The sequence below is a fragment of the Quercus robur genome, chromosome 2 (assembly GCF_932294415.1).
Source record: "Quercus robur chromosome 2, dhQueRobu3.1, whole genome shotgun sequence".
NCBI classification, from domain to species: Eukaryota; Viridiplantae; Streptophyta; class Magnoliopsida; order Fagales; family Fagaceae; genus Quercus; species Quercus robur.
The window spans coordinates 761,427-779,138 of record NC_065535.1 but is presented as its reverse complement, the minus strand read 5'-3'; the positions used below and the strand labels follow the sequence as shown (position 1 = coordinate 779,138).

Sequence of the window (17,712 nt, the reverse complement as noted above, 5' to 3'; positions counted from 1 at the left end):
TAATATTTTCACCATAAATCTAGCTTCTAATTAAAGCGAAATGCGTTCATAATATTTTCACAATATTTATACAACAATTCTAAGTGGGAGGTCATTAATGACTGTTATTGATAGACAAAAAAGTAATTTTAATGATAAGTTCAAATTAGAACCAATAATAAATTATCACTTAAGATTTATTATGAAAATGTTATTATTATAACACTTCCTTCCAATTAAATGTGTGACAAGCCACATTTATTTATGAGAAATGTTATATTCATAAAATTTTCATCATAATATATTCTAGGTGTCAAATTGTTACTAATAGAGTTAAAAAGTGATTTACGCCCTTTTGGATATACACCACTATAAGTTTCTTTAAAAAACCTTCTCTCCTCTCCTCGTGTGTGTCTGTGTTAAAAATATTTAGTATTCTAAAAAAAAAAAAAGTAAAAAAGTGATCTTAATGGTGACTCAGATTAGAACTAGTAATTGCTTGACACTTAAAATTTATTGTGAAAATGTTATGAAACATTTTTCTTTATTTATGTCTTTCAATCAAAAAGTTTAACTTAATACTACTACATTATTTTTAGGATTATTTTGGGAGTGCAACTATGATGTTTTCACTTCTCTCACGTAATATGGGATTTATTAATTAAATTTTTAATTTGTGGACTCCATTATGAATAATGAGAGGAGAAGATATGTTATTACTACAAGGAAATTCTTCCTTTACATTGTATTTGTAATGTAAATTTATATTACGGGAACAATATTATAATTCCCAAATATGGTACTTGGGTAAAAATAAGCACAATTGATAAGAGTCTGTTTGGATACTGCTTATTGCTGAAAAACTAAAAACACAGTAACAAAATAAATTTTAAATGTGTGAATAGTGCTGTGAGACCCATTTTTAATGAAAATTTTGCTGAAAAATGAATAAGTTTGTGCGTTCGTAAACAATGCATGGGACATGCTGACAGAAAAATAGACGCATTTTTCAATCTTTGAACGTGATTTTTGGCTACTGTAACCGTGGGACCAACAAACTATGGAAGAAATTATAATATTTACATAATGAATAAATGATGTGATCCACTATTCTACTAAAAAACTTTCACCTACTTAAAATTGTTAGGTAGAAAAAATTTTTTAACAGAAATTAATTATTGACTCAAAAATTTTAAACAAGTGAAAATCTTGTAGTAGAGTTGTAGACAAGTAACTAAATCCACTAAAATATTCTATAATTTCTGGAACTATGGATGCCAAATACAGACGTCGCTTTCCAAGCTGTATCAGAACGTTACCTAATTCTCCTTAATTTCAAATCCTAGTGCTCACCTTTCCAAAAATGTGACATCTACGACTGCGAGTAATAAATACAAGAGATTTTTGCTTCACAAAAAAATGTGGAGTTTTCTGATAAGCCAGTCTTTTTTTAATGAACCAATACTCAAAAAACAACCACGTGCCTAAGTCAATGCATGGCCTTCCATGTCTTTGCTCATTATAATAGGCCTAACTTTAAAATGTTGGCTAAGAGCTCTAACAACAGGAAGCAATGGATATCTTTGCTTTTGTGTTGTTGTTGTTGAGTTCGAGTTTGCTTCTTTTCTTCTTTGTAGTGTCGGATGCTGCTGACCGCATCGCAAAATCCGAATCCCTCACTGAAGGCATGACCCTAGTCTCTAGAGATGGAAGCTTTGCCCTGGGGTTCTTTAGTCCTGGTAATTCCAGCAATCGTTACTTGGGAATATGGTACAACAATATCCCAGTTAGAACGGTTGTTTGGGTAGCAAACCGGCTCAATCCAATAAACGACTCGTCTGGCATGTTGATGGTAAACAGTTCAGGTAGTCTTGTTCTTCTCAGCCAGAATAGAACAGTTGCTTGGTCGGCAAACTCAATAAAAAAGGCCTGGAATCCAATAGTCCAGCTTTTAGATTCAGGAAATCTAGTATTAAGAGAAGAGAAGGAAGAAAACCCAGAAAAATATTTGTGGCAAAGCTTTGACTATCCTTCTGACACTTTGCTACCAGGAATGAAGATTGGATGGGACTTAAAGACTGGTCTGGAACGGCGCATATCTGCATGGAGGAGTCCAGATGACCCGTCTCCTGGAGAACTGAGTGGTGGGGTTGAACTTCATAATTACCCTGAAATATTCTTAAAGAAAGGCACCAAGAAGCTCTCACGGACCGGACCATGGAATGGCCTTGGTTTCAGTGGTTTACCAAACATGAACGAAAATCCGGTTTCCACCAACGATTTTGTCATCAACAGCGATGAGGTATACTACATATTCCACCTGATTAAAAAATCTGTAATCTCAAGAGGAGTTTTGAAAGAAAATCCGTTCTCATTTGAGAACTACATATGGGTCGAAGCAGAACAAAAATGGACCACATACAGTTCTACACCAAAAGACAAATGTGACACCTATAATTTATGTGGTCCTTATGGAAATTGTATCATTGGTAAGTCACCTATCTGTCAATGTGTAGAAGGATTCAAGCATAAGTTACCAGATACATGGAACCCAGATGAGTGGTCTAAGGGATGTATACGCATTACCCGATTGAGCTGCGAGGATAAAGATAAAATTGGGTTTGCTAAATTTGTTGGGCTCAAAATGCCAGATACCACGTATTCCTGGGTGAACGGAAGTATGAATCTTAACGAATGCAGAGTCAAATGTTTGAACAACTGTTCCTGTACGGCTTATGCAAACTCAGATATTAAAAATGGAGGAAGTGGCTGCGCCATGTGGTTTGGGGATCTAATTGATATTAGACAGCTTGCAGCTAATGGGCAGGATGTATATATTCGAATGCCTGCTTCAGAGCAAGGTAATAGGCCTATGGTCTTTATTGCTCTTTAATTTATATTTTTACATGCCATTGAAGCTATAATCTTTGTTGTTTCCATCTATTTTAATGCATTATTACTAAAATATTTTTGCTTTTCTTCTGCAAAGTCAATCATAAAGAGGAGAAAGACAAAAAGATGAAGGTTATAGTGATAGTTGTGGTTGCAATTGCGGTCGTTTTTGGCGTGCTCTTCATTCCCTACTGCATTAGCAAAAGGACAAAAGTCAGAGGTAATATTTCTTTCTCTGACCCATTTGGAAAAGATATTTCAAGAATCTTTAGTGTATTGGATTGTACTGAAAATGAAAGTAGACGCGTGTTTGTGTTTTTAGTGTGGGTTTTGTGTACTGTTTATGAAATTTGCAAATACTTTTTTAAGTAAAAACAGTTTTAAAATTGAGTCTTATGATACTATTTACACACTTAAAAATTATTTTGTTATAGTGTTTTCAGTTTTCAACGATAAATGCAGAGACGAACCCACTAAGGGGCAGGGGGCCATTGCGCCCCCCCCCCCCCCCCCCCCACCACCCCCAACCAAAAAAAAAAAAAAAACCATTTCTTTGAAAAAATTTAGTATATTGGAAGACTCATATTCTAGAGTTTATAGTTGGCCCCCCTCAAGTTTTTGGATTGGTCCAAATAGCCCAAAAGAAACTAATCACCTAACCCTTTCTTTGGGCCTGTGGCTCCTCTATGGTCTAAATACAACACAATAAAAAATCTACAAATCACCAATATCATAATTCAATTATTCATAACCAAAAAAAATCTCATAGAAAAAAAAAATTCCCTTACGGGGGTGACAATAATTTATATGACTTTTTAATTGATTTATAAATTATGGGAAAGTCAATTACAATATTTAAATTTTTTTCAAAAGATAAAATGCAAAATTCTTTTAGAAGCCAATATTAATGATGTAGCATTGCCAACTCTTAATATTAATATCCCAATTTTTTAAAATCCTCAAAAAAAGTTTTGAAAACTTCATTAGTATGATTTTTAGTTGCACTCAAAAGTATGGGTTTATCATATTGGTGAGTTGGTCAACGTGATAAAATCAACATTTTTATTCAAATTACCCAAAATTTGGAGATCCGAAGTCCTCTTCTTTTTTTATTCTTTTTCTTTGAAAATGTTAGAATATCATATTGTAACTTTCAACTTTTTTTATTCATATTATTTCCTTCTTGACTTAAATATTTATGGTAATAAAATGCAATTGTTTTGCCTACCATGATTTTTTTTTTTAATAAACCATGTCACTTGAAATTTTTTTGGTTCATGCTTTCCCCCCCCCCCCCCCCTCGGGTTCAAATCCTGGTTCTGTCCCTGGATAAATGGTATCCAAACAAACCCTTAATTGAACTTCTAAAAACGTATAAAGCAGCTAATAAGATGTTGAACAAGAAAAGCTGTGAAGTTTTAGCCATTTGATCTTAAGAAAAGTAATGGTAAGGAATAAAATTTGCAAAATATTGGTAAGGCTAAAATATATTGTGGCCTAAAGCGGGGGAAACAAGAGGTTGACTCAAGCTAGTAAATATAGATGGGCTGAAATTTGCTCAAAAAAAAAAAGATGGGCTGAAATGGCCCATTGAACGAGAATCACAAAAAATAATCTAAATCTTTGTTTTGATTAGGATTATAACCATATATGTAAACACCAATTTATACTATCTTATGCAAGATTTCTAGTAAAGTTGGAAAGGCAGAAACTAGCACAACACTTTTAGTGAAAAAACCATGCCTTTCATCCATGAGCTTTCTTGAGAGAATCCTAGTAGTTTTATAAAATCTTGTGATCCAAAGCTCAAAACCACATAGCATTTCTTCTAGTGAGTTGACTGTAGATCAAATATTCAAGGAAGTACCTTAATTTGAGTGCACCAAAGGTTCTAGTTAATTTACACAGACCTGCCATTCATGAAGGAATCGAAGGAATCCATATAGGAAGAAGCTCAAAGTTTTAAAGCTATTGTGAGTCGCAGAAGTTATCTATTGGGAAATTAAAGCCAGGTACAAATTTTTTTTTTCAAGACTGTAAAACACATCCTTTTCTAGTCGATTGCCTTAGTGGGAGTAGTTTACACATATAGTCCTTTTTCCTTTAGAGAGTTCTCCATAGGTTTTTCACTTCAGATCATATTACAAGTCTATTTGAGAATAACTTCTTTAACTGAAATTGTAAATTTTTTACTGAAAGTATTGTAGATAAAGTTAAAAAATAGTTGAAATAGTAAAGTAGGATCCATGAATAGTATCAAAAAGTGCAATGGGACCCATGAATAGTATCAAAAATAAACTAAATAGTAGCAAAAACAAGCCAAATAGTAAAAAAAAAAAAAAACAAACATACTTTTTAAGCCAATGTCAAACACAACCTACGTGTCTTATGCGTTCATAGTTTTATTTTATTTTATTTTGCTTTATGACTTGGTCACTTCTTGTATTTTGATTATTGATATTGATATTTTGGATCACCTAAGAAATCAAATAATAATTTTGTTGTGTAATTAACCAGTGGGTCTAAACCGAATTTAACAATTGCCCTATTCTTATTTCTTATGTATAATGTGAAGCCCATCATGATCTTAGCAGGGAAATTGGAGAATAATGTGATGGTAGACCAAAACATTGAAGGCCAAAGTGAAGATATGGAGGTCACATTCTTCACCCTAGCTACCATAGCCACTGCCACTGACAATTTTTCAAGTAATAACAAGCTTGGTGAAGGTGGCTTTGGACTTGTATACAAGGTAACTCTCTAGCATGCTTTTATAAAGATCACAAAAAAAGCAATTCTTACCATACTTAGCTTCAATAAAAAACTACTTGCATATTTGAAATTTCAGGGTACCCTAGTAGATGGAAAAGAAATTGCTGTGAAAAGGCTTTCACGGAGTTCTGGACAAGGATTGAACGAGTTTAAAAATGAAGTTATACTAATCGCCAAATTGCAACATCGAAATCTTGTTAGGCTTTTGGGCTATTGCATTGAAGGAGATGAGAAAATCCTAATCTATGAATATATGCTCAATGGAAGCTTGGATTCCTTCATTTTTGGTTTGAACTTCTCTAAAACAAATAATTTTTACCAAACTCCATGAAAGTTTTCATTGTTATTTGAAGAAATTCCAATTTCTTGTTTCATTATTCATGTTCAACTTAGTATTAACATAAATGAGAAACTTTTCAGATCAAACAAGAGCTACAGTTTTGGGTTGGTCTATGCGCTTTAACATTATCTATGGGATTGCGCGAGGGCTTCTCTATCTTCACGAAGATTCTAGATTGAGGATTATACATAGAGACCTCAAAGCAAGCAATGTTTTACTTGATAGTAAGATGATTCCAAAAATTGCTGACTTCGGTATGGCTAGAATTGTTGGTGGAGATCAAACTGAAGGAAACACAAAACGAGTGGCTGGAACATAGTACGTATTCTCAACATGTTTTATTGTTGACATTTTTTTAATCAAATATTTTAATGCTTAATGATGTTTTTGCAGTGGTTATATGGCACCTGAATACGCAATTAATGGTATATTTTCAGTAAAATCTGATGTTTTTAGTTTTGGAGTATTGTTGTTGGAGATAATAAGTGGAAAGAAAAATCGAGGTTGGTTCCATCCAGACCATAGTCTAAACCTTGTTGAACATGTGAGTTCTCAACAAATTTCATCCTCTATCTTACATATAATGATGCAAATAATGATTGAGAATTTTTAAATATTTTAGGCATGGAAATTATGGAAAGAAGGTAGGCCTTTAGAACTGATTGATACTTTCTTAGAAGACTCTGGCATCCAATCGAAGATTATACGTTGCCTCCATATTAGTTTCTTATGTTTGCAACAACATCATGACAATCGGCCAAATATGTCATCTGTGGTTATGCTATTGCACAGTGAGGGTTCATTACCTGAACCCAAAGAGCTAGGTTTCTTTGTAGGAAAAAAATCACCTTCATCAAGCAAGAACCAGTCACCCTCAGTCAATGAAATTACTATTACCATGTTAGAGGCTCGATAGTCAAGCATCATATCAATTGCATTGTATAACATATCTTATGATTGATATTTTTCATCTATACATTTTGTAAATTATACACACTTGTATTCTCCATGTATGTGATATTAGTCTTATTTGAACTTTAAAGGTTTATAATGGCTTCTACAATACTATATAGGTTTGAGTTTGGGCCAAAAGTTGCTCAGAGACAACTAACTTTTAATATGCTTAAATATGAGAATTTGATGATCTTTTTCCTTATCTTTCCCACTATAATGAATTTCTATGTGAAAATTGTTTCATTTGTAAGTAGACATCCAAAATTTTAAAATGGACATAGATTTTACCCAATTTGGATTTGAAATGAATGAGGTGTAGTTGTTTGAAAATGACACACTTAATATTGAATCTAAGAATGTAGGTTGAGTAAAAAGAATCATCTGTAAACACCTCATTTTATACTAGTTAATAATCTTTAGTTCTCGGCTCCAATGATGATCTCAATATATCAACAAAGGTTAATTGAAGTATTCTTGATAATTTGGAAGTAATTCCAACTAAAAAGTGGTCCAAATTGCCTTGAATACAATTCCGAAAAAGGCATAATGTATTCTTGAATACGATAATCAAACCAGGCCTTATAATTAGATAACTCATCCCAAAGTTTTTTAAGCCTAGTAAAGTAAGCACTCAAAGTGGAATAATCTTGAGCAAGAAATGAGATTGCCTTCTAAATCTGAAAGATTCAAGGTGCATTCCTTTGTGCAAACCTCTCTTGAAGATCCAGCCGTACATCTCAAGCTGTCTACATGTAAATAATCACACTGGAAACTACGTCTTTAGAAATATAATTGAGAATCCACGAGAGCACCATTGTGTTGCATCTTATCCAACGACTGAAAAATGAAAATTGGACGGTATTCATTGGCATATTGTGCCATTGACAAAACCAATTTTAGTCTTGGCTGTGAGAGCCAAGACTAAGACGTGATTTCACTAGCATAAAATTATTACTTCATTTTCTCTTTAAATGTAAAAAGTGTTACAACCCTTTATCCAAAGATTAGTCATAAACCCACACGATATTTGTAAGTTAAATTTGTTAGTTAAATAGTGCATGTATTTTTAAAAATATTTTCTATTTTTACAAGTTTTATATAATGGAACACATTTGCATTCAACAACAATACATATATATAATATAATTTAATAAAAAGATTTAAATGGATTAATTTAAGGTTCAATTAGTCCAAATGGATCAAAGTGAACCAAATTGGACTGAAGTGGACTGACTAGGACCGAATTGAACTAAAGTGGACTTAATTGGACCGAATTTTACTAAAGTGGATGAAATGGGACCTAATTGGACTGAATGGGACTGAAGTGGACAGAATGAGGTTCAAGTGCACCAAATAGGACCAAAGTGGACCGAATTGTACTGAAGTGGACAGAATGAACAGAATTGGATGGACTGGGACCGAAATGGACCAAATGAACTAAAGTAGACCGAATGGGACCGAACTATACTGAATGGATCAAAATGTTATATTGATGTGGTTTAATAGGAGTATAGCAGTAATAAATACTATACTTCGGCTTATAGATATTATATGGATATAGATATTAATATGGATTTTAGAGACCATTAACTTCTTATGTTGCCACTTTTGAATAACACAAATGCATCACCTTCTAATACAGATTTAAAAAAAAAAAAAAAAAAACATTTCTAAAAAAAATAAGAAATAAAAAATAAAAAAATTTCTACTTCACGACTCACACCTCCTTAGAGTCTATCCAATTGTCCAATCATAGATCACATTCTGAAGCTTAGTAAAAAGATAACCATGCACAAGTATATATTTAAGCCACTAAACCAATGTTTATGTGTTGAGTTTCTCACAAGTGTATTATCTTGTGGCGCAAAGGAAAAATGCCTTGCCATTAAATTTGAGAATTAATCTGTGATACGATGGGTTAAATGTATCAATTTTGAGAATATATGAGTCATAGAATATATATATATATATATATATATACCCTCTAATCACTTCATCAAATTTAATTAAAGTTTACCAAACTGATTAACATAGCTAAAGGGAACTAAACACTGAAGTGTCACAAACCAAACCAAACCAAAAAGCATCTATGCATCTAGGAGCAAAATGTGATAATTGAAACTATCCAAATAACAAATTATGAGACGGCAAATCTTCAGAATTGCTGGTGTCCCAAATATAACAGGCTGCCTTTGAGCTAGTCACAATCAATCCCAAGTTGTTTCATAGTTTCCCAATTCATCATATCAATTTTAAATATCAAAGTTTGTGTATCCTATCAGCAGTATATGATTTTGAATTCTCTCTATATTTATCTTGTGGCAATGGTTTTAACCCAAAAAATTACTTACCAAAAATAAGGTTTAACACAAACATGGAGAGAAGGGAGAAGAGAGAAGGTCTTAAAGAAACTGACAGTGATGTATATTCAAAAAAGCTTAACTCTCGGATACACAGCATAACTTTTAAACCAAACAACATTAATTCAATAACAATTGGGAAAAAATCAAATAACTTTTTCCAGCCATATGATTAAACAACTTTAAAAAGGACAAATTTTTACATATAAAATTATTTTTCTCCCCAATAAAACAAGCACACTGCTTTGAATATAAATAGAATCTCAACAGACTTAAGACTCCAAGTTTACAGCTTGGACCCACTTAGTTCACCATATCTTATTAATCATTAACTAAGACAATCAGAGTATTATTTTGAGGACACCTTTGTTAATTACTTGCATCTATAGATCGTCGTCATTCTGCATTGCACAGCCAATGTAACCAAGTTGCATTTATGGTCTTATTCCAAAGGAATTAGGCAGCAGATATTGATTGAGTCTTCTGTCGAGGTGGGATGCGGAGCCAAAACTTCATCATGTCGTACGCAGTGAAACCAATGGCCACAGAAGGAACAATCTAAGAACATAATATAATCATTGTTAGAAAGACACTTGTGCTTCAAGAGACCAATCACACAAACAAGGTCACCCTTAATAACTTTGTATTCTCTTCTTAACAGTTTAAGTGGTCTATGTACTTGTACTCCACACCTTAAAAAGATTGGTCTAAGCAATCAGTGTCTAAAATTCTTCTTTGAAGCATCAATGATAGATACATCATAGACAGACAAACCTACATCATTGAACTATAAGAAAAAGAACAACTCTCTGCACATGAATGTTTTTTGGTAAGAAATATATTTAGTGAGAGCATAACACCACATTGTTGCAGTGCTTCAAGAAGATCAATTAATATTTGCTAATGCACATTCTGGCCAACATGAAATCCTAGAAAGCTAACCACAGAAAAGTGCAGCAATTACAGAAGAATTTAACTAGAAGACAATATCTTGAAAAGCATCAATCTGAAATCCAGACAGAGCTTGTATAAAGTAACTATCAACAATTACCTTTATATAGTTAATGCTTAGACCTGCAAACAATTGTCTCCATCCTTGATTATGAACAATAGTAGTAAGACCTTCCCATGTGTTTCTATATCTGGCACTTCCTTGGAATGAAGGTTGCAAATTTTCAACCTGCAATTGCACCCCACAAGTAATGTAAAACATCAGATCCATGTAACTCATGTTAAAGTATCAACTTGATTTAGCAATTACAATGGCATCAATGTTTCAAGAATGTCAAGCCAATGGACCGCAAAAGCTTTGTGCAAGTTATTTCTTTGCTTGTTGCGTTTGAGCTCAAGCCAACCATTGGTAAGTAAACTTGAGATGCATTATTAATTTTAAATATACTCATCTACAGCCTGAGGTCAGTATAGCAACTACATTGTATCTTGTTCAGTAATTAGTTTTAATCCTTAAAATTTTAAAAAAGTTCAAGTCTGGCAGTCCAATTTCTTCATGTATCAGGAATAATTTCATAATTTTGATAGCTATTGCATGTAGTTGACCTCTGGAATTTTCAGCAAATCTCTATCATTGGTTCACTACCCGTAAAATGATTTGTAAAACCTGTACCAAGCTGATTAGTTTACTATTTCACCATCATGCAATTCCTAAGAGATTAGCAAACCACCCTTGCTGGTCATTCTAAACTAAGAAAATCTGGATACAGCATGAGTCAAAACATTCAATTAAAGGGTCAAATCTAGGCATCTACCCCAGCTTTGATATGTTGCTTACAATCAAATTTATATATAGCTAATGTCAATGAGTAAACCAGACCGAGGGAGATAGTATACGTATACAATTATTAATAAAACAGCAACCCTGGCCTGTTCACCATGTGGCTTGCTGTAAAAAAAAAAAAAAAAAAACCACGTCTTCTGACAGAAACCCTAAAATTTGTCACTGCCATTTAGCTACCATGAGCTCAGAACATGGTTCATAGAGACGTTAATAGCTATATTACCATCATGGCTTCCTCTTGCATCAACTTTTGCTTGCCCCAGAAAATACTTCTAGAGTTTAGTCAGTTAAAGAAAAAGCAGCTCCCTTGCTACCAACAGTGTAAAAGGATTGCAATAGGCAATACCTGCATCTGCCTCCTGACAACATCTAATGGGTACGTGAAGGTCTGCCCAAATAACCCAGCAAGAGCTCCACAGGAGAGACGCATCATAATGGACGTTTGATGCTCTTCAGGAACATGCCTCTTGAGTTCCTCATATATGTAGAACTTTAAACCAGCATAAGGAAGGATTCCAGTGAGTGTTGGGCCTGCTCAAAAAAAGGAAGCTTTTAATGAATATTAACCACCCAATTTTTTATATCACATAGGGAAAGAGGGGAAAAATGACAAACAACTTTGACAAGGATAATTATGGAGCTCAGCTATAAAATGGGGGGAAAAAAAGGCAATTGCCCCCACCCTCAAACCAAAAAAAAAAAAAAAACCTTTCAATACTCATAAATGCCATGTAATGGCTCACCACACTGTAAGGTAACGGACACAACAATGTAGCACATACATACCTACACCGCGATAAAGTCCACGCACACCTCCTTCCTTGTAAACGCTTCTAAGTACATCTTTTATGCCATTATATGCAGGTTGAGCATGATTGCTTTTCATTCCATAATTAAAACTTCCTCTAGTGTCAGTAACCTACAAAACCATAAAGAATTAAATACAAAAGTAAAAATGCATCAAATAATGACAATTTTAACTATGAAACAATCAACCAGAAGATGAAAAAGAACCAGAAACTCCACATAAAATTCCCAAACAGCTTAACATATTTAAATAGTCATCTAAACACTGAACTACTATGCATTTACACTAACCCAAATTATCTGTGAGCACATCATCAGAGGTAAGACAAGCAGATCATGAATAAGTTATAAGAAACATCTTGATAGAGAGCTTCACATAGTGTGCGTTTGCCTACTGCTTTTTTGTAGTCTGCATTTGTGTTTCCCTGAGTCCCATGTTCACGGGACTAGCAAGTACGGAATCTAGCAAATTTTGCTTTAAAACTGGGTCCCACGACACTATTCATACATTTAAAAATTATTTTGCTATAGTGTTTTCAGCAATAAGCGATATCTAAACAAACCCATAGTTTCTCACTTCCCTAAACCAAAAAAATCTATGTATTTGTTTTTTTTTTTTAATATATATTATTACTTATTAAAAAAATATATATGAATCAAATCCTTCACAAAACATGTTTGAAAAATATAGAAAGCAAACAAAATATAGCACAAGAAAATTATTATGCAAGATATTTTAAATAAACTTTCAAAAACATTACAACATTTTTTTCTTAGGACATAGTCACAAGTTTGGAGAAATCTCCTCCAATCCATTACGTGGTGATTCTTAAAACCATCCACATGTATTAAATAATGTGGCTCATTAAATAGGTCATGTGACTAAAACTACATGTGGATGGTCGTTTGAATTGCCACGTAGTGTGTTGGAGGAATTTTCCATCAAACTAATTTGGAGGTAAACTCTATATATTGGCACATATAAAAACAAATTAGATGAATATTTAATACTCATATTTTAAACTAATGTGGAGGAAAGCATAAGAAATTAGATAACAACTCACAAAGAAAAATCTTTAGTAGCGTTAACTACAATCCTAAACAAGAAACATATCAGTTTTTTGATAAGTAAACAAGAAACATCAGTTAATTTACATTTAATAACTACAAATTCACACTATGCCATAGATACTCCACCTCATTCAGATAAGACCATATGTTTCATCATTATTATGTAAGATATATACCTGATAAGCAAGTTTAGTACGAGCCAGATCTAAAGGATATGTGCATAGAACTGCAGTTCCTCCCGCTGCTGAACCAGCTAGAAGATCAATAAGGGGCCCTGTTCCTAAGGCAGAATAGTTGTTCAGGATCCAACACCGATACTGTTCATAAGTCATGAAATGCAAGGCTGCATAAGGAATGATACGAATGACGCTTGCTCCATTTCCTCTAAAATACATACAAGTATAAGCTAGAATACGTTATTGTGGGATAGATATAATAAATGATTGAATTTAATGAGTGTGAACTTACTTATAGAATCCTTGAAAACCTTCATGCTTCAGTAACTTCTTCAAAGATTGAAACACCCCAAGAGAGTGGAATCCCTCTGTTCTGGTCTGTAAATATCCCCACACAGAAAAATACAGTTAAGAAATTCTGGAAAAAAATTATGAATTTAAAAAAAAAGAAAAGTATGAAGCACTAGATTTTAGTTTTTAATGATAAATCCAGGCTTCAAGCTTCAAAACAAGCTTTAATACTTATTATAACATACTAAAATTAATCATAGCATGTAAAAAAAATTCACTTTATGTATCAAGTTTGTATGAATAATCACTTTTAACAAAATTCTAATCATACTCAAACTACAAATCAAACTGCAACTCCTAATCAGTCCTCCTTATTAGATACTGCGTTGAAAAATGCATGCAGAAGTGTACGGAAAGAAAATACTGAAAGGGACATTGACTGCTTACTGTGTAAAAAATCTAAAAGATTGAGATAAGTAGAGAAAGAACCGTCAAGTGAAGCAAATGCATTTTATAGGAAGGGAGACTAACCTCCTCAAGAGGAGCCAAACTCCCATTAATAGCACAACTTCTCTGAGTCCAAATGGTCCTCAATCAAATTACTCCAAATATGATAAAATAACTCACCTATTAGTTGCTTTCCCTTTCGAGCCAAAAAAAAGCCTTCCCAATACTTGGGGACAACTATACATATGGTTTTTGCCATCCTACATTTAGATTTAAGCCTATTGTGAGCTTATGCTATGATAGCCTGTCGTATTGCAAAATCAACAAACTTTCAATCGTACCTTCCATCCTTCTCACATCTTTAAACTTAATCAAATTACCTTATCCCTCATTACCTAATTCTGTCATTCATTGCCATTACAGGTAGGCAAAAATCTCAATCAACTTGGCGACTTCCTTACCTATGTTTTTAAAGCTACCCTGTTTGTTAACCTTCTGGCCTCTCATGGTTGTACATCATCCATGGTCCTATTGTTTTTTTATTATTATTATTTCCTTAAATAAACCAAATTCCAAATGATACCCATATAATTTATAGCTCCAAAATCAGACACAAAAATCGTTACAATCATAACAAGGTTCCAAACTACAAGCAAAACTGTTCATCCTGTCAAATGATCATACATATTCGGCATTGCTTTCTCTATTATTTAAACACATTACTTCTCCCAAACTATTTCATTTATTTGTTTATTTTGATATTGATAAGTTACAAACACATCGAATGGGTTTTGAACCTTGACCTGATCCTCTATCCATTCTAAGAGGAGGAGGACGTGTGATTTGAGCCAGAGTTTATTGGCCACAGATTCTCCCACTCTCCAAATATATACTACAACTTTTTATTCTTTCCACATTATTCCATGCCTAATAATTTCAAACCGCTATATTAACAACTATACTTAATCCCACTCCAAGGCCCCCAACCACTTGATAAAAACTCTATCCAAAATAACTATAATGGTTACCTCTTCACATACCCCCAACCATCCACATTCTAAATAACATCATCCGAATTTTGGTGTAGCTTAAGTTGCATTCTCCATAGTTTGTTTTGAAGTTAAGTTAACTTAATGGTAATATTTTTGGTGCCAATTAGCTTTAGCTCAAATGGCACCTCCTCCCCTTGTAAGAAGCAAGGTGGAAGATGAGGTTATAGGTTCAATACCCAAGTGCCTAGCATGTTTAGGGGTCCAAAATTCATCAGGTGCGTGTGAGCATATCTATAAGATACAGCAAGTCATGTAGAACCATTATATCTAATTATATTCATTAAAAAAATGAAAAGATTTTGAGAATGGGAACATTTTTTTTTTGTTTGTATGCTTCACCTGCAAGAGTATTTTGATCCGTTCCAGGGGTGCAACTGCAGTCTTAGCGAATGCACCAGCAGCACCTCCAGCAATAAGCTCCTTGACATAAATAGGAATACCATCAAGGTAAGACACCTCTCTTTGAGCTGATGAACCATCAACTAGCCCTGCCACATTTGAAGACAACACCGATCCTTGCGAGGAATCCATCTCAAATCACTCAAAAAAACAATTTCACTACCAAAAAACTCCGTAAATTTGACAAATTCTACTTAGCCACCCTGCAGCTTAAAGAACTCCCTATCCCATCTATCTCTAGGAACGCAAAATGAAAAGGCCTTTTGTTCAATGGGCAGGCAAAATGGCCTGAGAGCACCCAGAAACCAGGTGGGCACGTTCACAAGCCGATCCTTCTTCCCAATGACAATATGATACATCAACATGCACACAGAACCTGGCTTAGGCAGATCAAATATCCAAAACCCTTCCTTCAATTACAACAACCATAACCAACTTAACGTTTATCACTGTCAATCAAATATTTCACCCAAAACACAAAGACCCAGATCAAATATCAGCAACCCCTTTTGATTAAAACACCAATCCCACCAATTTAAAGCAAAATCATCAACACCCTTTTGGAAAAAGAAAAAAAACCTGAGATTATTGCAGATTTTGATCCGAATAGCCACAAGTCTGAGCATATACTTGATAACCCTTCAATCTAAGGAATACCCAGTTGAATCTAAGACCAAATGATCGATCCCCACATAAAAGTAATGAAATTTATTGAGGAATTGGATCGAATATGGAGAAGAGAACCTATCAAAGATGAAAGCTTTTTGTTGTAGGAGAACAGGTATGCGAATATGAAGAGAAAGTACCTGTTCTCCTTCGGCGTTGGAAGGAGGAGGTTTCCTTGAGGTTTCTTTCTCGACGAAATTTGTTCGTCTTTTTCTATTTTCTGTGTATCTTTCGGTTTGAACGCGCTTCTGAATTGCGAATTCAAAGGGGGGTTTTTGGCCAAAATGGGTAATTACCCATCAAAAGCAAACTATATAGTTAAGAGGACCGGTTTACAAACTATATGGATTTTTAGCAACTCGAGCCTTAAAGGCTCGATTTTGGGCCCCTAAATCGAGCCTCTGATGCTTGATTTTCATGGGTTGTTCGTCTCTGATTTGGCACTTCTCCCAGGTGGCGTCTACATGGAAATCGAGTCTCTAAGACTCGATTTACATTTAAAAAGAAAACAAAAAAAAACCACAAGGGCAGCACCAACGTGTTCATCAGAGAAGAAAGAAAACAAAAAAAAAAAAAAAAAAAACCCAGAGAAGAAGGTGTTCATCAGAGAAGAAAGAAAAAAAAAACCCGTGCGACCTGGGTTTGCCGCGCGACCTGGGTCGCGGTGCGACCTGGGTTCGCCTCGCGACCTGGGTCGCGGTGCGACCTGGGTTCGCCTCGCGACCTGGGTTCGCCGCGCGACCTGGGTTCGCCGCGCGACCTGGGTCGCGGTGCGACCTGGGTTCGTCGCGCGACCTAGGTCGCCGCGCGAACTGGGTCGCGGTACGACCTAGGTCGCGCGGCGACCTGGATCTATCGCGCGCGGCCTATGTCGCCGGCCTGGATCTGGCGCGGCCTGGGTCAGCTTGAGCTGATCTCCAATTCTTCTTCTTCTTCTTCTCTTTCTTTTTTTTTTCTTTCTTTCTGCGTTTTTTTCCGCTGTTTCTGCATTCTGGGTTGCATTTTGGGTCATTAATATTTTATTTTTGGGTTAGAAATCGAGTCTTAGAGACTCGATTTCCATGTAGACGCCACCTGGAAAAAGTGCCAAATCAGAGACGAACAATCCAAATCAGAGACGAACAATCCATGAAAATCGAGCATCAGAGGCTCGATTTAGGGGCCCAAAATCGAGCCTTTAAGGCTCGAGTTGCTAAAAATCCATATAGTTTGTAAACCGATCCTCTTAACTATATAGTTTGCTTTTGATGGGTAATTACCCATTTTCGCCGGGGTTTTTTCTTTGTGGAACCGTGATAGAGTACAAGGTTTATTGACTATGGTGGACCATCACCCTCTAAAAATAAAATAAAATAAAAAGCTAAAATGCAAACCATGCATATTAATAGGAAATTTCATAATTTGAATTTTATTCAATAAAGTTTTATTTAACTTACATTAGCAACCTCTCTATCACATAAGTTTGATATGCGTGTTTAGTTTATCCAATAAAATGTTGTCACGTCATTTTTGCAACTTACAAAATTTTAAATAATTAAAAATGACATGACATAATAAAAATGACGTGGCATGATTTTATTGAATAAACTGAACACATGTGGCAAGTTTATGTAATACTTAACGAAAAGTGTGGATGAAAGAGTTGCTGATGCAGACGAAATAAAATTTTTTAAGAATAAATTTTAAATTTTGAAACTTCAAGATATAAAAT

General features: G+C 34.4%; 2 protein-coding genes across 7 annotated transcripts in view; one reads left to right on the top strand and one right to left on the bottom strand.

The window, feature by feature from the left end:
* The window catches only part of LOC126708058 (mitochondrial carrier protein CoAc1), a 53,396-nt gene extending 37,111 nt beyond the window's left edge, over window positions 1-16,285 (bottom strand). Inside the window, exons 1-7 of one of the 5 annotated variants that reach the window (XM_050407880.1) lie at window positions 15,276-16,282; window positions 13,439-13,524; window positions 13,147-13,354; window positions 11,879-12,011; window positions 11,439-11,623; window positions 10,349-10,477; window positions 9,422-9,855 (exon numbers count right to left, since the gene is read on the bottom strand). In XM_050407880.1, coding sequence (XP_050263837.1) covers window positions 9,754-9,855; window positions 10,349-10,477; window positions 11,439-11,623; window positions 11,879-12,011; window positions 13,147-13,354; window positions 13,439-13,524; window positions 15,276-15,467 — 1,035 coding nt within the window. In that variant the 5' untranslated portion in view covers window positions 15,468-16,282 and the 3' untranslated portion in view covers window positions 9,422-9,753. Of the gene's footprint in view, window positions 1-9,421; window positions 9,990-10,348; window positions 10,478-11,438; window positions 11,624-11,878; window positions 12,012-13,146; window positions 13,377-13,438; window positions 13,525-15,275 lie in introns of those variants that run through there. The other 4 variants (XM_050407904.1, XM_050407898.1, XM_050407884.1 and 1 more) reach the window with 4 other exon arrangements.
* LOC126708032 (G-type lectin S-receptor-like serine/threonine-protein kinase At4g27290) lies at window positions 1,518-7,018 on the top strand. Of its 2 annotated transcripts, none has more exons than XM_050407856.1 (7): window positions 1,518-2,840; window positions 2,969-3,091; window positions 5,466-5,623; window positions 5,720-5,930; window positions 6,064-6,301; window positions 6,440-6,527; window positions 6,606-7,018. In XM_050407856.1, the coding sequence occupies exons 1-7, from the start codon at window positions 1,553-1,555 to the stop codon at window positions 6,897-6,899; spliced, it is 2,400 nt and encodes a 799-aa protein (XP_050263813.1). In that variant the 5' UTR covers window positions 1,518-1,552; the 3' UTR covers window positions 6,900-7,018. The 2 variants fall into 2 exon arrangements, with proteins under 2 accessions (XP_050263813.1, XP_050263802.1); XM_050407845.1 differs by having other exon boundaries at window positions 1,519-2,840; window positions 6,377-6,527.
* Window positions 16,286-17,712: the final 1,427 nt, after the last annotated feature.

What these genes read in the sequence shown, in the direction of transcription:
- LOC126708032 (XM_050407845.1), top strand. Translation starts at nt 1,553, where the DNA reads ATGGATATCTTTGCTTTTGTGTTGTTGTTGTTGAGTTCGAGTTTGCTT. An exon ending in GCTTTGGACTTGTATACAAG is followed by an intron (nt 5,624 to 5,719) that starts GTAACTCTCTAG and finishes TTGAAATTTCAG; the next exon opens with GGTACCCTAGTAGATGGAAA. An exon ending in CTTGGATTCCTTCATTTTTG is followed by an intron (nt 5,931 to 6,063) that starts GTTTGAACTTCT and finishes GAAACTTTTCAG; the next exon opens with ATCAAACAAGAGCTACAGTT.